Source organism: Chiloscyllium plagiosum, chromosome 4 (genome assembly GCF_004010195.1).
Source record: "Chiloscyllium plagiosum isolate BGI_BamShark_2017 chromosome 4, ASM401019v2, whole genome shotgun sequence".
NCBI lineage: Eukaryota > Metazoa > Chordata > Chondrichthyes > Orectolobiformes > Hemiscylliidae > Chiloscyllium > Chiloscyllium plagiosum.
In genome coordinates this window covers 82,027,047-82,051,779 of record NC_057713.1, presented here as the reverse complement: position 1 = coordinate 82,051,779, position 24,733 = coordinate 82,027,047, and the positions used below count along the sequence as shown (strand labels likewise).

Sequence of the window (24,733 nt, the reverse complement as noted above, 5' to 3'; positions counted from 1 at the left end):
GGTGACAAAGATGATTGAGGGCAATGTAGTGAATATTATCTACATGGACTTTAGTAAAGCCTTTGATAAGGTCCTTCGTGACAGACCAGTACAAATGGTTGAAGTCATGTGGTATGGGAGGGTGGGGTGAGCTGGCAAGATGGATACAGAACTGGCTTCGTCATAAGAGCCATGATACGGAGGTGCCAGTGTTGGACTAGGGTGGACAAGGTCAGAAGTCACATGACACCAGGTTATAGTCCAACAAGTTTATTTGAAATCACAAGCTTTAGGAGCGCTGCTCCTTTGCCAGGTGAAGTCCTTAGTCATAGGAGACGAGGGTAACGGTGGAAGGACACTTTTCGGAAAGAAAGGTTGTGACTAGTGGCATTCTATAGGGATCAGTGCTGGGACTACTGCTATTTGTGGTCTACATAAATGACATGGCTGGTCTAATTAGTAAGTTTTCAGATGATATAAAGATTGGGGGATTTGTGTATAGTGAGGAGGATTGTCAGAGGATACAGCTGGACATAACCAATTGGAAGCATGGACAGAAAAATGACAGATGGAGTTTAATCTGGACAAATGTGAGGTGATGCATTTTGGAAGATCATGTACAGGTGGAAATTATGTAGTGAATGGCAGAACCCTTATGAGTTCTGATATGCAGAGGAAACTGGGTGTACAGGTCCAAGGATTATTGAAGGTGGCAGTGCAGGTAGAAGTAATAAAAAAAAAGCCTGCATATCTTTGGACTGCAGGGAAAACCCACACATACACAGGAGAATATGCAAATTCCACACAGACAGGCACCTTAGGGTGGAATCAAACCTGGGTCCCTGGAGCTGTGAGGTAGCAGTGCTAACCACTGAGACACCATGCTGCTTGTATATTTCATTTGCTGGTTTTTGCCCTGTTGATTCCAGAGACCCTAAAGTTTGGACAAGACTGTTTTTAGCATTTTGCCTCATTGATCTATCTGAATTCTAAATTGGAAAGGAAAACTCTCTAATAGCAATACCCCGTTCAGTGTAAAGGATAGGTGAATTTAAACTATACATGTGATCATTAGAGCTCCATCATATGGACTGTGAAGGTCAAATACACAAATGTGTCTCATCTTTTCTAACCGTTCTGTTTCTAAGTAAAACTGTGAACAACATGTGTTTCGTAAATGTCTCATATTTTCTGTTTTAAAAACTGTAGTGGTCATGTCTGTCTGAATCCATATGACTCATGTAAGGACTATCCTGCAATATATTTACTAAATGCTACAGGGATTTTTATTTTAAGGATTTTTTTTGTTCAAAGTTCAATTTAGGTTAGTTCAGATTGTCAAGGTGGGGATGGGGGTTGGTGAATTTGCTGAAATTAAGGCAGTATGAACTGGTTTCACCGCAAATTGAAATTGGTTCAGTGTTTTGCCGCAATTTATGGGCAAACTCACTGTGTCAACACATTTGCTTGTGAATTGATTCAAAAACAATGGAGGTTCTATGTAAGCTTGGTAGCTCATTGCTGGCATGTGTTCCGAAGTAGCTGGAGAGTTTCGTGCAGTCAGCCCCAGAAGCTGTGGGGGAGGTAAGACACTGAAGAGAGAAGTGCTGTGTGATGACAGATGCTTTATTTTTCCATGAATTTCGGAAAGAAATTGCTGTTCATTTTACATTCTACCACTTGGAAAAAATATGGCTTGTTCAAACTTAGCAATGATCCAATTACCAAACTGGGTTTTATGTTGGGCTTAAATTATTTATAGGTTTTACTTCAGAGAGGATGTACTGCAGCAACACCCATGCACCTTTTGGATGTTACCATATTGCTTGGCTTGCTACTACAGTTTCCTTACTGTCTGAACATTGTGTTTCATAACAAATGTTAGTTATTGCCAAGCATCTGCTATCTATTTCTAGTCACTTCATGTCGGGTTTGGTTGCAAGCCAGTTTTCATTTCTTAATGCCTGGGATTTTGTTCTTTTCAAGCTAGTTCCAAATTTCCTCCTTAAACAGATGCATTTTATCAGCAAAAACCATAATTTCTATTCTTTATGACTTGATTTTAAATTAGCAATCAGTCTCTGTAGATATAGATGATAATTTGACTGATTTTTAATGAAATGGATAATTGCTACTAATTCATTAGTCACCTTTCTTGGCTCCCTGTTCCAATCTATCAGAGTCTCATATCCTGATTTGAATAGTATACACAGCAATGAGAGAAGCTCATTCTGTTGTGGGTAGGAACATTTTGCATCATATTCTGAAATGTCAGCATTGTTCAGTCACAGCATTCAAACCTCTTCAAGAGATTCAAGTCGCATTTCAGGGGTTTTCAATTTGTAATCTAAATTAACATTTCACTGAGGGATGAATGCTATGCTGATAAAGGTGCTGTCTTTTTTAGAATAAACTGAATCCCTGTCAACTAGGTGAACTTTGTGGCCCCACAGTTTGGACAAAGATCTTTCAGCACTTTAGAATTTGCATATTGCTGGGAAGAGACAGACTTTGACACAGATTTTTGACTTGTGTTCATGACCACTTTTGATTCTATGAATATTATTAAAAGAATTCCTACAGATTGGAAGGCGGCCATTTGGCCCATCAGGTTCACACAGCTGCCGATTCTCCAAAGAGCATCCCACCCAGACCCACATCCCCCAACCTCTTCCTTTAACCTTGCATTTTCAATGGCTAATCTATCTGGCCTACATATCCCTAGAAATTCTGGTATAGTTAGCATGGTCAGTCCACCTAACCTGCACATCTTTGGACTATGGGAGGAAACCCACACAGATGTGGGAAGAATGCATAAGCTCCACACACACGCGGTTGCCTGACGGTGGATTTGGACCCAGGTCCCTGGCACTGTGAGGCAGCAGTGCTAACCACTCAGCCACTGTGGATGTGGGAGTTGCTGGCTTGGCCAGAATTCATTGTTCATCCCTAACTGCCTAAGGGGACAGTTAAGAGTCAACCTGCTGTAGATCAGGAATCTCATAGTCCCAACCAGGTCCCTAAAGGATGTTAGTTGAAACTTTATTGCTGGAACAGCACAGCAGTTCAGGCCTGCTGTGCTGTTCCAGCAATAAAGTTTCAACTTTGATCTCCAGCATCTGCAGACCCAACCAGGTCCCTAAAGGATGTTAGTAAACCAGATGGGTTTTTCCAGACAATTGACAAATTGTCGTCATTAAACTCTTAATTCCACATTTTAATTGAATTCAAATTCCACCATGGAGAGATTTGAACCCAGGTTCCCAGAACCTTACCCAGGTCTTTGGATTAAGAGTCTAACGATAATGCCACAACGCCATCACCACCTAGTTTTCACTGTACCTGTCACTGAAAACTCACAAACAGCCCTAAGGCAGTTATTCTTAGTCCTGAAAAGTGCCCAGCATATCTCTGATTATTCTGCAAGTGTATGGTATCTCAAAGTTTGATTAACAGCTGAAAACTGCCTGATTCAATCTGATACTATACAGCAACCATCCCAGTGGCATTTGCGACTAACAGGATGCTGCCACCAAGCCAAAATACATTCTGCTTATCACAAGGATTAAGTAACATGGTATATGAATTTAGGTGCCTGGTATGTAGGCTGTAGGTCCAAAGACAGGTGTTTCATAACAAACTACGTGCCCATTTAGCTGCTTGCGATAAGCAAGGCACTGACCAACCTGCACTTTCAAAACTCATAACATACTGTCTCAAATTGGATGTATTTCTGTATTAGGATAACATTTGGGGCTTGATAATCCTGACTGTGTATGGAATTGCATTAACAACCAATTTAGTTTTGTCAGTTGGGCTTACAATATGGTACTCTTAATATATGCAGCTTCCAGTACACCTAAGACATAGGACCCTTTTTTTTTTGCAGACAGAATGTGTACATGCACAGTGATGTTTTGAAACAACAAAACAAGTGACAGCTCTATGCTAGTTTATTTCTCAAGGCAATGACCTGACCAATCAGAGTCTGGTTTAAAATTTAAATAAAGCTGAGCAGTTAAATGGATACATCGCAAGGCCTCTGCTGATCAGTCATTTGACAACTGATCAGCGGTCTTCTCTTATGCAGTATTCATGATTTTCCCACTGAATTGGTATTCTTGCAAATGTCCTGATGAGTAAGAGATGAAAAGCTTGACAAAATCTGAACCAATCTGAAACAAGGACTTATGAGGGCTAAAAGGGGTCATGAGAGATCATCAGCAAGCAGGATTAAGGAAAACCCCAAAGCCTTTTATTCATATAAGGAGCAAGAGGGTAACTAGGGAAAGGGTTGGCCGACTCTAGGACAAAGGAGGAAAGATATGCATGAAGCTACTGGAGAAGATACTAATGGATAAGATCTATTCCCCATTTGGAAGAAAATGGGCTTATCAGAGATAGGCAACAGGTTCTTGTGCAGGGAAGGTCACTTCTTACAAACCTAATAGAATTCTTTGAAGAGGTGACAAAATTGAATGATGAGGGAAGGAAGTAGATATCATATACATGAACTTTAGTAAGGCATTTGATAAGGTTTTCCCGTGGTAAGCTGATGAAGAAGGTGAAGTCGCATTGGATCCAGGGTGTTCTAGCTAGATGGATAGAGAACTGGTTGGGGAACAGGAGACAGAGTGTATAGTGGAAGGGAGCTTCTCAAAATGAAGACCTTTGCTCAGTGGTGTCCCACAGGGATCCGTACTGGGACCACTGTTGTTTGTGATGTACATAAATGATTTGCAGGAAAGTGTAGGTTGCCTCGTAAGCAAGTTTGCAGATAACAGTAACATTGGTGGAGTAGCAGATAGTGAAGGGACTGTCAGAGTATACAGCAGAATATAGATGGATTGGAGAGTTGGGCAGAGAAATGGCAGATGGAGTTCAATCCGGACAAATGTGAGGTAATGCATTTTAGAAGATGCAATTCCAGAGTGAACTATACAGTAAGTGGAAAAGACCTGGGGAAAATTGATGTACAGAGAGATCTGGGTGTTCAGGTCCATTGTTCCCCGAAAGTGGCAACGCAGGTCAGTAGATGGTCAAGAACGCATACGACAGTCTTTCCTTCATCAAATGGGGTATTGAGTACAAGAGTTGGCAGGTCATGTTACAGTAGTATAAGACTTTGGTTCAGCCACATTTGGAATACTGCATACAGTTCTGGTCGCTACATTACCGTAAGGATGTGGATGCTTTGGAGACCGTGCAAGATGTTGCCTGGTATGGAGCATGGTAGATATGAGGAGAGGTTGAGTAGATTACGATTATTTTCATTGGAAAGGAGGTTGAGGGAGGACCTGATTGAGGCCTACAAAGTCATGAGAGGTGTAGACAGTGTGGATAGCAAGAAACTTTTTCCCAGAATGGAGGACTCCATTACTAGAGGTCAAAGTGAGAGGAGAAAAAGGTTAGAAGAGATATACATGGAAAGTTATTTATGCAGACAGTGGTGGGTGCCTGGAATGCATTGCCAGTGGAGGTGGTAGGGATGGGAACGATAGCTTCATTTAAGATGTATCTGGACAGATACATGAATGGGCAGGGAGCAGAGAGATACAGACCCTGAGAATATAAGCGGTAGATTTAGATAGAGGATATGGATCAGGTAGGTATAAAGAAGGACTGCAGAAGCTGGAAACCAGAGTCTAGATTCGAGTGGTGCTGGAAAAGCACAGCAGGTCAGGCAGCATCAGAGGAGCAGGAAAATCAACGTTTCGGACAAAAGCCCTCTATTCCTGATGAAGGGCTTTTGCCCGAAATGTCGATTTTCCTGCTCCTCGGATGCTGCCTGACCTGCTGTGCTTTTTCCAGCACCACTCTAATCTAGACCGAGGATATTGGTCAGCACAGGCTTGGAGGGCTGAAGGGCCTGTTCCTGTTCGGTAATGTACTTCGTTGTAAAATGTCTTTTTTTTTCAGCAATACTAAAGTTCTTATTGCAAATTGAAATTCTGTGAGCATTGGTCCATTTCTGATAAGATATCTTGGTTTAAACTTTGCATATAACCATTGGACTTCCATGATGTGGACTGTTTGGCTTGTGAAGGCAAAAAATAATGGAAAGTTCTCTTCAAAGTGTTTCTTTGTTAATTAGCTGTGATACTACAAGCATGTTCCACGATTTGAAAAGTGCTATATAAATTAAAATATTTCTATCCTTAGCTTTATTCCATTTTTTAATTTCAATCTGTTTCTCTAAATTCTGCATTTGTACTTTTCCATTACATTTGCGTTCACATTTTCTAACTTGGTCATTCTTGCTGTTACAATTGCTTTCTAAGGTACTTTGCTCTCTGTCAGGAGCCGTCTTTCTTTTTTCCTATACATTCTCTCTCTCCTATACTCCTTTCCATTCACTTTAATTCTCCTTCACACACTCTTTCACTTGCTTTCTGACTCTTTTCCTAATTACTCTCTCATGCTCGCCCTCTTTCACATGCCTTCAATCTCTTTCCTGCCTAACCTCAGTCAAAGAACAAAGACACTTTACAGTCCAGGAATAGGCCCTTCGACCCTCCAAGCCTGAGCTGATCCAAATCCATTGTCTAAACCTGTCGCCCAATTCCTAAGCATCTGTATCACTGTGCTACCCACCTACTCCTGCATCTGTCCAGACTTATCTTAAATGAATCTACCATGTCTGCCTCTACCATCTCTGCTGGCAATGCATCCCTCTATGGAAAGTACTTGCCGTGTGTATTCTCCTTCAACTTTTCACCTCTCACCTTGAAAACGTGACCTCTCATTATTGAATCCTTCACCATGGGGGAAAAAGCTTATCTCTATCTACCATGTCAAACCCTTCATGATTTTGTCGACCTCAATCAGGTCCTCCCTCAATCTCCTTTTATTTTTTTAACGAAAACAATCCTAACCTACTCAACCTCTCTTCATAGCTAGCACCTTCCATAACAGGTAACATCCTAGTAAACCTTTTCTGCACCCTCCAGAGCGTCCACATCCTTTTGGTAATGTGGCAACCAGAACTGTACACAGTATTCTAAATGCGGCCGAACCAATGTCTTCTACAATTTTAACATGACTTGCCAGTTCTTATACTCAATACACTGTCCGATGAAGGCAAGCATACCATATGCCTTCTTGACCACTCTATCCACTTGTGCAGCAACCTTCAGGGTACAATGGACCTGAACTCCCAGATTTCTCTGCTCATCAACTTTTCCCAAGGCTCTTCCGTTTACTGGGCGAAAGTGAGGACTGCAGATGCTGTAGATCAGAATCAAGATTAGAGTGGTGCTGGAAAAGCACAGCAAGTCAGGCAGCATTCGGAGCAGGAAAATTGACATTTTGGGCAAAAGCCCTTCCTGGTGAAAGGCTTTTGCCTGAAACATTGATTTTCCTGCTCCTCGGATGCTGACTGACCTGCTGTGCTTTTCCAGCACCACTCTAATCTCTTCAGTTTACTGTATAATTCGCTCTAGAATTAGACTTCCTAAAATGCATCAATTCACATTTGCCTGGATTGAACTCCATCTGCCACTTCGCCACCCAATTCTCCAGTCTATCTATATTCACCTGTATTCTTTGACAGTCCCTATACTTTTTGCTACTCCACCAACCTTCGTGTCATCTGCAAACTTGCTGATCATACCAACAGTGCCCTCTTCCAGATCATTTCTGTATGTCACAAACAACAGTGGCCCCAGCACTGATCCCTGTGGAACACCACTGGTCACCTTTCTCCATTTCGAGAAACTCTCTTCAACAACTACTACTCTCTACTGTTGCTCAACCAGTTATTCTTCTACCTAGCTAGAACACCCGCACACCATGTGACTTCACTTTCTCTATTAGCTTACCATGGGGAACTTATCAAATGTCTTAATAAAGTCCATGTATATGATATCAACAGCCCTTCCTTCATCTATCAGCTTGGTCACTTCCTCAAAGAACTCCATTAAGTTGGTAAGGCACGATCTCCCCACACAAAACCATGTTGTCTATCACTGATAAGCCCATTCTTTTCCAAATAAAAATAGATTTTATCCCTCAGTACCTTCTCCAGCAGCTTTCCCACTACTGACGTCAGGCTCACTGGCCTGTAGTTACCCGGAATATTGCTACTACCCTTCTTGTACAGGGGGACAACATGCGCAAACCTCCAGTCCACTGGCACCTCACTTGTACTTAAGGATGCTACAAAGACATCTGTCAGGGCCCCAGCATTTCCTCTCTCATTTCGCTCAGCAAGCTGGGATAGATCCCATCTGGTCCTGGGACTTTGTCCACCTTTAATAACCACTAGCCTACCCAACACATCTTCCTTCCTTATGTCAACGTGATCCAGATTAATCAAACTTCTATCTCTAATCTCAACATTCATCATGTCCCTCTCCTCAGTGAACACTGATGCAAAGTAGTCGTTCAGAATCTCGCCCATTTTCTCAACTTCGACACACAGCCTTCCTTCCTTCTCTAGTAACTCACTTGCCTCTTTTATAAGAATAAAAGGCTTTTGGATTCTCCTTAATTCTGCTCACTAAAGCTATTTCATTACTCCTTTTAGCCCACTTGATTCCTCTTTTAAGACTGGTCCTAGTCTCCTGATATTCCTGCAGGACCCGTTCTGTTAGCTGTCTGGACCTTATGTACGCTTCCCTTTTCCTCATGGCTTGTTGTACGATTTCTCCTGTCATCCATGGTTCACAAATCTTGCCTTTCCTATCCTTTACTTTCAATGGGACATGCCTATCCTGCACTATCTTTAACTTATCTTTGAAAGCCTCCCACATATCAAATGTGGACTTCCCTTCAAATAGCTGTGTACAATTCACATTTCCCAGCTTCTGCCTAATTTTGATGGTCTTGGCCCAGTTTAGTACTCTTCCCTTAGGACCACTCTCATCTTTGTCTACACGTATTCTAAAACTTACACAATTGTGGTCACTGTTCCCAAAGAAATGCCCCACTGCAACTTCTACCACCTGGCCTGGCTCATTCCCCAACGCCAGGTCCAATATGGCCCCTTCCATCATCGGACTATTGACATCCTGCTCTAGAAAACTCTCCTGGACGCTTCTTACAAATTCTGCCCCATCCAAACCTCTGACACTAAGTGTATCCCAGTCTCATACTTTCATATGCTCTCTCTCCCCTGATTGCATGCACACATCTGTAATTTTGCTGAATCTCTCCCTTTATCCTGTGCATAGGAGTAAAGCCAATCTTGAAGGAGAATGGGTGGTCCATTGCTTCAACCTCAATAACAGCGTGGTCTATGAAATTCATAGTTTGGGAAAAGGAAAAGTGATTTAAATATCAAACGCTTGAGATTTCAGTTTGAGGAAACTCTTGACATGAGTTTCATGAAGGGTGACCTTATTGAGGTTTATAAAATCACGTGGGGCAAGCTTAGGGTGAATAACCAAGGTTTGTTTCCACAGGGCAGGAGAGTTCAAAACTAGAGGGCATAGGTTTAAGGTGAGAGGGAGAGATTTCCGAGACCCGTTGGGCAATGTTTTCTCAGAGGGTGATGTATGTACAGAATAAGTTGCCAGATAAAGTGGTGGAGGCAGGTACAATTACAACATTTGAAAGGCATCGAGATGGGTACATGAACAGGCAGGTTTAGAGGGATGTGGGCCAAATACTGGCAAATGGACTACCAGTTTAGTATATCTGGTATCATGGACGAGTTGGACCATGCTGTATATCTCTATGACTCTCTCTGACTCAGATATTACTAGTCAGAGAGAAGGCATACGCCTCTATTTGGGCTAAGTGCAGTTACTGATGCAATTTTGCAAAATATATGACTGCTCAGTCATCCTCAACTTATCCTTTCTTATACTGTATAAGAACTTTGCATTTTTCGTCACTATTATAGTTACACTGGATCTGCTTTAGATATTTATAACTGTGTAGGAAGTTACATGTTAATAATTCAATAATTAATCACTCATCTGGATTTTTAAACGACATTTTACTTAACAGTAAAATACTTAAGTTATGAAGCAAATGTTACAGCAAACAGGCTGTCCCAAATTTATGAATTTCAATTTATGAACATAAATATATTAATATAAATTTAAAAAATTCAACATGCAAATGTTTCTTTGTACTTGCTAGCAGCTATATTATGTTGCCCTGTGTTTACAGTGACTGGGCAAAAATGAGGACTGCACATGGTGGAGATCAGGAATGATGAAGAGCTTATGCCCAAAAACGTCAATTCTTCTGCTCCTTGGATGCTGCCTGACCTGCTGTGCTTTTCCAGCACTACACTTTTTGACTCTGTTTATAATGTCCTGCCTTGCAAATGGACTCAATTGAGAATTGCCTGCAATATGTGGACTAACTGCCAGGCAGAGCTGCAACATTGCATGCACACAGCATATGGAGTCCTTAAATGTGAATTCTTAAAGGGAAAGCGCACACATAATAGGAGAGAAGGGTCCCTTTCCATCTCTCTTTTTTTTTTTCCCCCCACCCCAAAATAAGTGTGCTTTGCTTGTAAAAAGATAAATTATTTTCTCGAAATATGGTATAGCAGCTTTATGTATTGGGTCTCCTGTTTTCTATCATCAGCTGAGTGTAACTGACCAAAAATTGATGTTGTATATTTGGTTAACTATGGCCTTTGGGGAGAGGTCTTTTCATAAGGCTACTTGCTATCACCATGAGGTTAATGTTTCAATCAAGACAGGAAGTTTTCATAGCTGCTATACATCCCCCTATTGGTCTATAGGGGGATGTAACCCAAGAAAACTATTGCTTGCAAAGTTTCTCTGTATGAATCTGACACATTGTATTGACAAACACAGATTACTGTCCCACTGATATAGCCAGGGAGTGGTGCCTGAGGCCTTGAATTAAGGAGAGAAAAACTAATGAAAGGAATTTTTAAAAACAAGTAAGGGGCATTTTAAAATAACCCTATTACCATATTCATATCCAATAAGCAGATGGGTAAGGAGGAATGTCCTCTTTACATGTTCCTTAGTTTCAAGACCGAGCAAGTTGCCCAGAGAATAGCTATAAAGGTTATTTTGTATTCACTAGCATCTAGAACTGGAACAGAATTTGGAAATCAAGTTTGTTTTTCCTGTTTTTCTCAATTGAATAACTCAGTGGACACAGCAGTGAGTGGTTGAGCCAGTTAGACATGCTGAGTCGGCTAACCTTGGATTAGATGCCATTATTATTAAGTAGAGACAGAAATACTGCAGATGCTGGAATCCAAAGTAGACAGGCAGGATGCTGGAAGAACACAGCAAGCCAGGCAGCAATCTCCACCACCTGATGCTGCCTAGCTTGTAATATTATTAAGTAGACTGATTTCAAGTGCAGGCCAGCATGGTCCTGGGTTTGATTCCCTGTCTCTAACACCTAAATTAATCATAGCTGAGTGTGCACTCTTATTGGACATAGTTCTCATTTCACTCTCTGAACACCATTCAGCCATCGTGCGTTGCATGGATTTCTGCAAATTGCATTAAAATCTGATTTGTCAATTATTTTGCTAAAATGAACGTTTAAATTCAATCATTTTATACCTGTCTTTCCTTTTTTAAGACCAGGTTTAATGCATGTGCAGGTGAGCCTTTGAGGTAAATTGTGACCTGAGTAATCCTGAGATAGAGATTCTGTTAGAAGGCTGGAACTACAACAGCTCCAAGCAGGGCAACTCTGCTCCCATATCATTGTATGTCTGTACTGTTAATAAACGTTCTTCAAGGCAACTTTGAGGTTTGACCTGAATGTATGTGAAGAACCCATACTAAAACTGTCTTAATTGGAAACGAAAACAGAAATTTCTGGTAAAACTTAGCAGGTCTGACAGCATTTGTAGAGAGAATTCAGAGTTTTGGGTACAGTGACCCTTCAGAGTTGTTCAGAACTGTTTCTGATTTCCAGCATGCAGTTCTTTGTTTTTGTACAGTTTTAATTGGTATGTTTTACTGTATGTTGAGAAACTGTGGCTGGAAACTGTATAAATAGGCAGTCGATTTTGACCTTCCCCAAAGAAAAAACCCAGTGCATATCCAGCTGGTCTGTTCAAAGCATGTGGCTATAATTCTTCATAATATTTGCATATTTTCAGTTTTTTTTAAATGTGCATGTGTGGATGTCACTGGTTAGGCTAGACTAACATTTATTGCCTGACGCAAAGGTAAACTTGCTTTGCGTCTGGAGTCACATGGGGCCAGACCAGGGAAGGACTATAGATTTCCCTCCCTAAACGACATTAATGGAGCAGATGGATCTTTTACAGGAATTGATAATGATTATATGGTCACTGTTAGGATATCTTTTTATTTATTCTAGACTTTTATTGAATGCAAATCTCCTCATCTGTCCTGGTGGGTTCAAATTGATATCCACAGAATATTAGCTTGCCGTCCTAGATTACTAGTCTATGCCATCCCCTTCCCTTGCTAATCGTTTACTTTTATTTAAAATAGCCATGTTCCTGATTTTATAAGATTAGATTAGATTACTTACAGTGTGGAAACAGGCCCTTCGGCCCAACAAGTCCACACCGACCAGCCGAAGCGCAACCCACCCAGACCCATTCCCCTACATTGACCTCTTCACCTAACACTACGGGCAATTTAGCATGGCCAGTTCACCTAACCTGCACATCTTTGGACTGTGGGAGGAAACCGGAGCACCCGGAGGAAATCCACGCAGACACTGAGAGAATGTGCAAACTCCACACAGAGTGTCGCCAGAGGCGGGAAGTGAACCTGCTTTAGAATCTTGTGAAGGCTTGGATGAAATTTAATTGAATTCACATGGTGCAGCATTCAATAATTTTCCATAATGAGTTATGAAACATAAGTGTGCAATATGACCATTTCAAACTTTATTTTATCATTGGTTTGTTCCAATACAGTTTACCGATAGCGCAAAAAGAAACTTGAAGAATAAGCTTAAAGGGAAGTAATACAGATGTACTTTTTAATATTTAAAGGAAGTAAAATAAAGAAGTGAAAATAGGGATTTGGAAATGTTGAAGTAGATTTGAACAGTTGCAGCAGAATCCAAAACATCCCTTCACTAATGTTATGGATGGATTCAGTGTTTCTGCCATATTATAGCAAATGAATGTGCCAGGATATACTCCCAATATTTCATTTCCCACCATTGATAATTGTAATTTTGAGAACTCTGATTTCAACAATAAATATGAGCTCCAAAACCAAAAAGTCAAGCTTTCATTCCAGTTGCACCATTTGATCAAAGTACTCAGTCTGTTTTGTTTGCATAAAACACTGGTCCAAAAATTTAAAACTATTTATAGACATTTTAAGTTCAACTTCATTTAGAAGACTGTTTGTCCATTTTCTTTGACACAAAGAAATAAGGAGGGTGCTTGTGACTTGTGCATCATTTCAAAATGAGTCAAGCATTCTGTTTGATTTGTCAAGTTCAAACTTGTCCACAGTGTCTTGCAATTTGACAAACAATTTGCACCTAAACTATTGTAAAAATATGATTGGTCCACTTTGCCATTAAGCAAAGATTTTGAAATGGCTGATTAAGGTTTTCAACTTCCTGCCATGCAAGATGTTCTTATTGGTGATGCCTCAGATTTAGTCATCACTGTTTGCCGAGAACAAGTAATACTCCATAAAATCTGAGGCTTTTAGGCTTTATCAAGCAATGTTGTATGGATTATGTCTGAATTTGCAGCCCTAATTTCATCAGTGGTTCAGGCTAGATTTGCATAAATATTATCTCATGCTAGAGCACGTCGTAGAGTCACAAGACCCTGGAGAATTTGAAAGTCAATAAGTAAAAGCTTAGTTGGACGCATTCTTGGAGGTCTGATCACATGACATTCTGATCTCTCAACTTCTAATCTGAATATGTTTACTTTTCTCATGAAGTTTAGGTCCACATAGTTTATCATCTTTGCTCAGGGTTTCATGCCAAATGCTATTGTGCACAAATTTGAGAAGTTTAAATTGCAAATTTCCTGAGTTGCTCGAGGCACAATTTTGGGGAGGAACCCCTCCCCAGTAATGCCAAAATAAACGCTTAAAATGTTGGTGTTTTGGTGTTTAAAAAACCATTTTTTCAAAGGTAGATTGACCATCACTTTACATTATGTATTGTTTAATCTCTAACATACCAAAGCTCCTTACAGAAAATATATAAGGCATGTGAAATTATTCATTTAATGTTTAAATGGACTAGACTGCCATGTATAAAATGTTTGTGCATATGACCACTGATGGCCATAAGATGTAAGAGCAGAAGTGAAATCATAGTTGATGTGAGAGAGTTCTCACCTGCTTATCCCCACAACCCTTGTTTCCATTGCTCATTAAGAATGTCTGTCTTGACTTTGCATATACTTAATGACTCTGCCACTATAAGTCCTCTGTGGTAAAGAATTCCAGATTCACTATTCTTTGAGAGAATAAATCTTCCTTATCTTTGCTTTAAATGTGTGGCTCCTTATTCAGAGATTATGTCCCTTTAGTCTTCAACTCTCTGAAGGGGAAACAAACTTTCCATTCTACACTGTCAATTCTCCTAAAAATCTTGTGTTTCAATAATGTTCCCTTTCATTCTTCTAAATTCCAATGTGTACAGGCTTGATACTCAACATCTACTCATAAGGCAGCCCCTTTGTTTGAGCCTAATGAACATTCTCTGAACTGTCTCCAATGTCAATATTTGCTTCCTTAGATAAGGGAACCAAAACTCTGTCCACTACTTCCCTTTTTAATATGTTGAAATTGACCTCACTAAAATATAGCTATCGTTGAGTTTTTCCTTTTCAGTTTGGTGGTCAAGCCAACTTATATTCTAGTCATTGTGTCCAAGATGTACCTCTAGAGAAAGCTGAAAATTCTGATTCCACTTAAATTTGGCATCAATGCTGTGTGTGCATTTAAAAGCAGATAAAAGGGAAAACCAGCTCAGCAAATCCCTTCTTTTTACCAACCCTCCATTCTCGCAACTCCCCAGCCCTACTACCACAATGTTATCATGCTCAAATTGGCCAAATAACTTATTCAAACAATTTTTTGTCTTCCTTTCTTTGGCTATAGCTGTGCTCCTTTATTCTGCTAATTCAGTAATTTTCCTTGCGATTGATAGATAGCTAAGATCATTAAGTATGATTTGGAGACGCCAGTGTTGGACCGGGTTGTACAAGGTTAAAAATCGCACAATACCAGATTATAGTCCAACAGGTCTATTTTGAAACACTAGCTTTCAGAGCACAGTGCTCCAAAAGCTAGTGCTTCAAAATAAAACTGGACTATAACCTGATGATATTGTGTGATTTTTTTTTTAACACCATTAAGTATGGAATCAAGTCAGTTAGATACTGTTAGAACACAGTTCAACCATAAGATATCTGAAAAGAATTAGCTATTTGGTACATTGAGTCTGCTTCATCATTCAATCAGTACTGAGGTGACTCTAAACCCCATTCTCCTGCTCTCTCCCTGTAACCTTTGATCCCCTTACTAATTAAGAACCAATCTTAAAGAACTCTATGACTTTGCCTCTGCAGCAGTGAATTCCACAGATTCATCACCCTCTGGCTAAAGAAATTCCTCTTCATCTTGGTTTTAAAAGGTCACCCCTTCACTCTGAGGCTGTGCCCTCTGGTCCTAGTCTCTCCTGCTAGGGGAATAATAATCTTCATGGCCTCACTATCCAGGATTTTCAGTATTCTATAAGTTTCAATGAGATTTCCCCCCTCACCCATCCTAACTCCATTGAGGACAGACCCAGAATCCTCATCCACTCTTCATTTGACAAGTCCTTCATTCAACAAGTCCTTCATTCCAAGGATTGTTCTTGTAAACCTCCTCTGGACCCCCTCCAAGGACAGCATTGTCGTTCCTTAGATACAAAGTCAACAAACTGTTTAATTAGCTCATTGAATAGTGAAACAGCTTCATAGGACTTGATGTTCTACTCCAGTTCTATGATCAACAGATGCAGCTAGATATAACAGTTATCCTTGATATGGAATGCTTTATGTTTTGCAGATTCTTCCACTGATTGATGTCATGTTCAGGTTTCTCCGAGCCCTTAAAAACATTGTCAAATAAGTTTCAGGCACCCTCTTGAATCTTATTCTAGTACGATTATCTTTTTGAGAGACCAACAGTTATCAGACTACTTGTTCATTTAGATTACTGCAACAATGCCAAAGCCTTTCACTTTGTCTTCACATCCTTTTTTTTTTGTTCTGCAATTAGCAGCAATTGGGAGCCCTGGCAGATCATTTTGACTCGCCACCCAATTTCCCCACCTGACCCCCTTACAACCTCCCTTTCCCCAAAACCTTTGGTGGCAGCACTGAACCTAATTGTAACACTGTTGCCCAAAATTAGCTAACTCAGCACAGACTAAGACTCGAGCCTACTATGTTATGGTTACTGTGGTCCAGCTAAACATTGATTTAACTGGCCAAGTTGTCCAAGGTAAACAGCTACCTATGTGAACAATGGAAAGCCTTTACTAGGCACTTGGCATTTATTACTTTTGACTGATCATCATTATGAATAAAGACAATTTTCCAGTCTGTTCAGATGATGCTTTTCTGCCCAATGAGAAATTTCTATGTAGTGAGTCTCTGCTCAAAAACTCTTTTAAAGGATCATTTTGAAAAGCGTTGTTGCTGCTAGAATATATGGCATCTTTCTCCGAATCTGAACCTATGTTTTCATGCACAGTACAATTTGTGGTGCTCTGCCACTAACCCTCAGGAAGGCTTGGTTCTTCTGTACTCTAAAAAGGAAAGGGGGCATCCACTGGAAGTTGGTGGAAGGGTGAAAACTGTTCCTGAGCCTCCAGTTAATAGGAGAAAGTGATCTCCAGATGCTGGAGATCAGAGCTGAAAATGTTTTGCTGGAAAAGCGCAACAGGTCAGGCAGCATCCAAGGAGCAGGAGAATCGACGTTTTGGGCATGAGCCCTTCTTCAGGAATCATGAAGAAGGGCTCATGCCCGAAATGTCGATTCTCCTGCTCCTTGGATGCTGCCTGACCTGCTGTGCTTTTCCAGCAACACATTTTCACCTCCAGTTAAGTAGGATTTATACCACTTTAGAGCTCGGCTTTATTTTCAAGCTTCCTTAATGTAGAAAATAAGTTATAGGTAGTTCATCTGTGGAAACAAGCATGACTTTGCATTTAAAGCTACGTTGTTCCTTCCTAAATTGAATTTGCTGACGGAGCCAAATTTACTTTATGTTTTCAGTGTGTTTTGTAACTGAGGTAGTTTCCAGTCTTTTTAACTCAATGAACAAGATTTTTTTTCTCTCCTCAGTTATTTGGATCCATTAGAAAACAAAATACTCATGCAAAGTAATGGTGGTGTCTCATTATTATACAGCCAGGTAAGTGAAATGGATCTTTGTGGACATCAGTAGTAAAGTTCAGGGTATGAATGCAAGTAGCCTGGTGAACTCTAATTTAACATTGCCAGTACATGAAAAATAAAGAATAGGACATTCAGTCCACTAAGCCTGATTATCCCATGGGCTGAATATAACATGTATTATTATAGGCTAAATGGACCCCCTTCAATCTTCTGTAGCAAATGACTAACCTCCAAAAACATCATTAAAAAGCAAGAAGGTTTTGCGTCTCAAGTGCTGTATTTTAGTGGGATGTACTGCTTTCCCACCATCCATGTAGTGATGAGTGCTGCAAGTATCTCCATAAATAAGAGTGAAGGACAGTGACCAGAGGCAAATCCAGGAAATTTTGGTCAGGCAGAGATTGAGCACCCGAGGGAGGGGAGTAGAGGGCATGAAATTGGGTGTCTGCGCATGGAAGAATACTGGGTTGTAATATTCTGTTTGGGTACTGAGGGAATGGGTTGGTGGTATCCCTGATGTGCACAGGTTTAAAAACAACTTTTGCTCTTTGCCCAGTGTTTTATGGCAATGAAGGAAGCTGGAGGTCCTTAATTGCCACTTAATTGGCATTTAATAAGGTAGACTAACCAGATTCACACGTCGAAACTGGGTCACATTGAAAAGCCTTAGGAAGGTGTGGCTGTATGTTGATTGACATGTATGGTGACCATTGGGAGCAGTTGAGGGGAGGAGCAATTGAAGATGTGTGGCCCTGTAATGACCTGTCCTTTCACAGTTGGCAAACTTGTTCCATTGATCACTCAAAAGAGGTCATCAGGAAAAGAAGCAATCAGTGCCCAAACAGTATTGTATGTCCAGAATTACATGTCTCATGAAGATGGCAAGGGGTTGATTGGTAAAGGGTACAGGTTTGTTGCATATGAGGAGTGTCTGTAGGAAGGCAGACAAAATCTCTCGGGTTTTCTTCTCTGTCTTCTGTCTTACCACCACCAGCACCCCCCACCCCCCGCCGACTTTCTGTTTGATAAGGAAAAGGTCAACATCCATGGCGTTTGAGCTACTTTCAGGTAATTGTACAGATACCAGAACTAACACAGCAAAACCAGGATTTCTGATGACTCTGAGCGAAGGGCCTCAGTACCAGGAACACACTGGGGATATTTTACATACCTCACCTGTCGAAATAAATGCACAGCAGAAGTCTGCAAAATCCAGTCCCAAATATCAGGGTGTTTGAACATCAATCTGACTTTACCATCTCTGGCAGCTTTGCATCTCATGAGAAAATGGTTAGCACTGTCATGGTTCACTTCTGTCAACATTGCCTAGTGTGACTCAGCAGCTTTGCTTTGGCACAACATTCTCCAATGAATTTGTTGCTGTAGGAAATAGTGGCTGACAAAACACAGGATTTGCTGGTCTGCGTTTTATCTGGGTCCTCACCTCAGCTGACTTAGCTTTTTTTTTATAAAGATTTGTTCATGTGATGCCTACATCCCTGATTAGGCCAGCATTTATTGTCCTTCCCTAAATGCCCAGTGGGCAATTAAGAATCCACCATCTTGCTGTGTGTATGGGATCACATGTAGGCAATTCCAGTTAAGGATAGCAAATGTTTTATCTGAAAGAACATTAGTGAACCCAATGGTCCTTTTTATGACAACCCACAGTGGTCTCCTTTAGGATGCTAGATATTTATTGAATTCAAATTTCACCATCTGGCCTGATGGACTCTAAGCCGTATCTCCAAATGTTAGCCTGGAGCTCTGGATTAGAAGCGCAGTGACATTATCACTCCGTCACTGCCTCCTCAGTTCCTCCTCACCTATTCCAATGCCCCTCTAAACAGTCCTTAAATGGCACTGACATCACCATCTGCCTCCCAATTGTGTGTATAGACATCTGTCACCTTCATGCTTTGATTGCAGATCTCATATCATAGAGATATGGGCATCAAGCAGGTCTTAACCCAGGGGCTAGGTCAATGGATGAAAGTCTTTGAGGATATGACTGGCAGTTGCAAATAGACAGAGATTTTCCTGTTGCCCTGAGTTTTGTATAACTAATACTCTCTTTCAGAACCAGCCATGCAACAGTATGTGTTGGTGGTATCCACGTGTCCTGATCATCACCAGATGTGACTCTTTGAGAGCATTCTTAGCACACATACACTGCTACCACAGTGCTGACTGACAGATAACTCCCTGCTGTTCACCAGGTTTAGAATGCAACTTTTGAAATATTTCCACAGGACGTAGGTGCAGAAATTAGGCCGTTTGGCCCATCGAGTCTGCTAAGCTTCTCAACCCCATTCTCCCCGTAACCTTTATTCCTCTTGACAATCTTGAACCAATCCTTTGTCTTAAATATACTCAATGACTTGACCGCCACAGCCTTCTGTGTTAATAAATTCCTAGATTCCCCCCTCTCTGGCTGAAGAACTTTCTCCTCATGTCTGCTCTAAAAGGTCTTTCCTTCACTCTAAGCCTCCTGCCCTCAGGTCCTAGTCTCTCCATCTTCGCAACATCCACTGTCCAGGCAAATCCAACAATATAACCTCCGTTGTTAACTACCACCAGTTGTATTATGTAGAAGAAGAACATATTTTAAATCAAGATTCCAGTAAACATGGGGTAGATTGAAAATAAAACTGTAGTTATGAGTGTCACTGTTTGTGCACGTTGTTCCGGGATGCAAGAACTTGTGATGTGTTTTAAATATCTATGCAAGGCAACTGTCATGTGGGGGAGGAGTTTCTACTAGTCTGTGCTTTTCTTTCAATATAATTCACCTAAAACAGCAAAAGGTTGTGAAGTTTTTAAGTGCACATTATGTTCGGCGTAAATTGCACATTTTTTTTTAAGATTCCCTACTGTGTGGAAACGGGCCCTTCGGCCCAACAAGTCCACACTGACCCTCCGAAGCGTAACCCACCCAGACCCATTCTCCTAAATTTACCCCTGACAAATGCACCTAACACTACGAACAATTTAGCATGGCCAATTCACCTCAGCTGCACATCTTTGGACTGTGGGAGGGAACCGGAGGAAACCCACGAAGACACTGGGAGAATGTGCAAAGTCCACACAGACACTTGTCCGAGGTGGGAATTGAACCCGGGTCCCTGGCGCTGTGAGGCAGCAGTGCTAATCACTGAGCCACTGTGCTGTCCTGTTTTTTTTTTTGAAAGTGTGCATCAATATATAACACAATAACAAGTAACAAAGTTCTTTTTTCTGTTAGTTATAATAAAAAAAACTAAGACTACTTAGCTTACCAAGATTTTAATTGACAATTTCAGATTACTATCGACTGGTTATAAAACTTAATCATTATTTAAGTCTTTTAAGAGCATAAGACATAAGAGTTGAATTAGGCCATTTGGCCCAATGGGCTGCTCTGCTATTTCATAATGACTGATATCTTTCTCAAACCCATTCTCGTACCTTCTCCTCATCTTTTAAAATGAACTTAACAATAAAATTCTTTGTGAGCAATACAGACAGATCACAGAGTTAAGTAGCATAGATAAGTAAATAATAGGTAAACAGCGCTAAAAATAAAAACACAGGTACAGGCAAATATTAAGAGTTTGCGAGTCCATTCAGTATTATAACAACAGTAGGGTAGAAACTGTTTCGAACTGGGGAGGGATGGTGCGTGTGTTCAAGCTTCGGTACTTCTCCCCAATGGTAGAGGTTGCCAGGGTGGGATGGATCTTTGAGAATGCTGGTGACTTTCCTTGACAGTGGACCTTGACATTCTACTTGCCTTCCCTATTACCTGCTGAATTTGGGTTCTAGATTTTGTGTGATATATGCACAAGGACTCAAATTCCTCTGTGCTGTAGCTTTTTGCTGTAGTATTTTTCCAATTAAATAATATTTGGGTCCATTATTCTAAATGCCATAATGAAATATTTTGAGATGTTTTGTTTTACGTCAATGAAACCAGTAAATGGTTCTATATAGTTTCTTCACATCATTTTTCACTTCATTTGGGAGTAACTAAAAATTGTGAAGTAAATGTTATAGAACAACGTTTATTTTTGTGCAGATAATATTTTTTCAAATTTAAATTGCACGAGGTTACCAATGCTTTAAGAGGTATATAATGCAGAGTTTTTAGAAAATTAAATTATAGAACTTTGCCCTATTTAACAGTTTCATGGCAGATTCTTAAAAAATTTTTTGTCGTTAGTAGAAAATTGAGAAATAAAAGTATTTATTACACCTATGACAATTTGTGCCAAAACAGAGGTTCTTGGCACAGTTTGGATGATCATTTATCAAGATCCACCTTTCAGTTATCTATGATTTTGAAGCTCTTTGGATTGCCGTTGTGTAATCAAAATCAGACAATAATTATCTGTCGTCTGTTTGTTTGTGTCAGCTGAAGTGAAGACACAGTGGAATTTTGCCTCGTTTGTGTAAGATATTTACAGGAATTCACCCTTTGGAAAATTGTAAAATATAAACAGGAATTTTATTATTTTTCTTCCCTCTTATTCACCTAATCTCAGGCTACATATGAGCTGGAGCGAGGCTGGGTTAGTCCTACTAAGGAACAATACCAGCAGCTGAAAGCTTTCCAAGATGCAGAAATGAAGAGAGAGGTAATATTAATTTTATGCAAATTGTTCAGAACCTTGTGACATGGAAGGGATTAACCCATAAATTGTAAACTGCCACAAAATTTCTATCCTTCGACTTTTTTTCAGTTCAACTTTTTATTTACTTTCTGTACATTGAGTTTATCCTCTTCCTCACTCTTCCCACTGTTTGTACAATAATGCTTAAATCGCATATTGATTAACAAGATACACTCACACTTGATGTATTAAAATTCCTAGCTCCCCTTTTTCCTGCTGAAGTGTACCCATTGTAAGCAGATTTTAATAGCCAGGCAGGCCACAAAGCTTCAATCCAGCAAATTATTTTCTTTTATAGCAAGAATTCATAATGTATGCACTTGTGGCAGTGATGATGCTGACTAATGATAATTAATTAACAAGCAGTCAACTGGAGGCCTTCCAGTGAGAGAACTTTATTGCTTCTGTATGGATTTGGTGAGGCCTGAAAAATATAATGTTTATCCATAGCACATTTTAATTCCTCTAATATTCTGCTTCTGCTAAAGTACCGAACCAACTCTACCAAAGTCACAAGTAGCACCTTGTGTGTTTTGTCACAAAAAGGTAAATTTTCCCTGTGTTGTTCTTGACTTGGCTGCAGCCTTTCATACCATTGTTTTTCAATACTGTCCAGCTGGCTGGGTTCTGCTCTAATAAATCCAATTGTAACCAGGATACCACTTACAATAGATTTATTTATGCACTCTTATTAAGTTACCTCTAGTGTCCCTCCAGGATTTATCCTTGGCCAACTTCTCATCGACATGCAATTCCTTATTTAAGCATTATCCAGGAGCAGTATTAGTTTGACACCTAGCTTTTCCAACCTCTCGTGACGACTCCAATGTTTCTAACTTATAAGACTGCTTCTCCAACATCAAGTTTTGGATAGATAGAAGTATCTTTAATTGACTTTCACCTTGCAGGTTCATGGTTTTTAAAGCCCAAATCAAACCTCAGCCCCACCATCCTTGCAAATACTGCCCCATTCATTTTGCTGTAATGTCTTTGGACCTGTTGACTCAAACAAATTTGTGTCTGTCATCCTTGGAGCTCAAGTTCAAATAACTCCAGTCAGGTTTCTGCCCCTGCCCACAGAACCTGTTTTTACAAAATCACAAATGATGTCCTATGTAACTGTGATAAATCAATCTTAAGAGATTGTATAGGCATTGCTGGTGATATTTCAGGAAAGACTGGATGGAGTTGGGGAGAGTCACAGAGGACTGAAAAATGGCTAATGTAACACTCCTGTTTAAGAAGGGAGGGAGGCAGAAAACAGGAAACTATGGGCTGGTTAGCCTGACATTGGTCATTGGTAAACTTTGAGTCCATTATTCAGAATGAGATTGCAGAATACTTGGAAGTGCATGATAAAATAGGGCTAAGTCAGCACAGCTTACTCAAGGGAAGGTCATACTTGACAAATCTATTAGAAATCTTGAGTAGTTAGTAAGAAAATTAGATAAAGGAGAGCCAATGCATACATCCTGTTCTGATTACCAGAAAGCCTTTGATAAGAAGCCACACAGGACGCTGTTAAATAAGAAAAGGTGTTAGTGGATTGAGGATTGGCTGACTGGCAGAAGACCGAGAGTGGCGATAAAGGAATCTTTTTCAGGAATACAGCCAGTGACTAGTGGAGTTCCCCAGTGACATTGGACCACAATGATTCATGTTACACATTAACTATCTGGTCAAAGAAACTGAAGGCATTGTTGCTAAGTGTGCAGATGTCACAAGGATAGGTGGAGGGACAGGTAGTGTTGAGGAAATGGGAAGGCAGCAGAAGGAATTGGGCATATTATGAGAGTGGGCAAAAAAGTGACAAATAGAAGACGATTATCCAGGAGGTTATGTACTTTGGTTGGAAGAATAGATGTGTAGACTATTGTTTAAATGGGAAAAGGCTTTGAAAATCTGAAGCACAAAGGGACTTGGCAGTGCTAGTTCAGGATTCTCTTAAGATTAATGTGTATGTTCAGTTAGCAGTTAGGGAGGCAAATACAATGTTAGCATCCATTTCAAGAGGGCCAACATACAAGGGCAGGGATGTACTGTTGAGGTTGTACAAGGGTCTAGTCAGACTGCATTTGAAATATTGTGAGCAGTTTTGGGTCCCATATCTGAGGAAGAATATGCTAGTATTGGAGACGGTCCAGAGGAGATTTACAAAAATGATCCTAGGGATGAGAATGACGAGAACGAGGGTAGGTCCGATCAAGGACAGTAGTGGGAGACTGTGTATTGAGTCGGAAGAGATAAGTGAGGTCTTGAATGAGCACTTTTTTCTTCAGTATTTACAAATGAGAGGGACCGTATTGTTGAAGAGGAGAGTGTGAAATGGACTGGTAAGCTAGAGGAGATACTTGTTAGGAAGGAAGATGTGTTGGACATTTTGAATAACTTGAGGATAGACAAGTCCCCCAGGTCTGACGGGATATATCCGAGGATTATGTGGGAAGCAAGAGAGGAAATTGCAGAGCCGTTGGCAATGATCTTTTCGTCTTCACTGTCAACAGGGGTGGTACCAGGGGACTGGAGAGTGGCGAATGTTGTGCCCCTGTTCAAAAAAGGGAATAGGGATAAACCCGGGAATTACAGGCCAGTTAGTCTCACTTCGGTGGGAGGCAAAGTAATGGAAAGGGTACTGAGGGATAGGATTTATAAGTATCTGGAAAGACACTGCTTGATTAGGGACAGCCAGCACGGATTTGAGAAGGGTAGGTCTTGCCTTACAAGTCTTATTGAATTCTTCGAGGAAGTGACCAAGCATGTGGATGAGGGTAGAGCAGTGCA

General features: G+C 40.5%; 1 protein-coding gene across 1 annotated transcript in view; it reads left to right on the top strand.

Moving 5' to 3' along the window:
- The window catches only part of LOC122549487 (sorting nexin-31-like), a 103,098-nt gene that overhangs the window by 76,861 nt on the left and 1,504 nt on the right, over positions 1-24,733 (top strand). The window contains exons 9-10 of the mRNA XM_043689346.1: positions 17,247-17,316; positions 21,824-21,916. Coding sequence (XP_043545281.1) covers positions 17,247-17,316; positions 21,824-21,916 — 163 coding nt within the window. The remainder of the gene's footprint in view (positions 1-17,246; positions 17,317-21,823; positions 21,917-24,733) is intronic.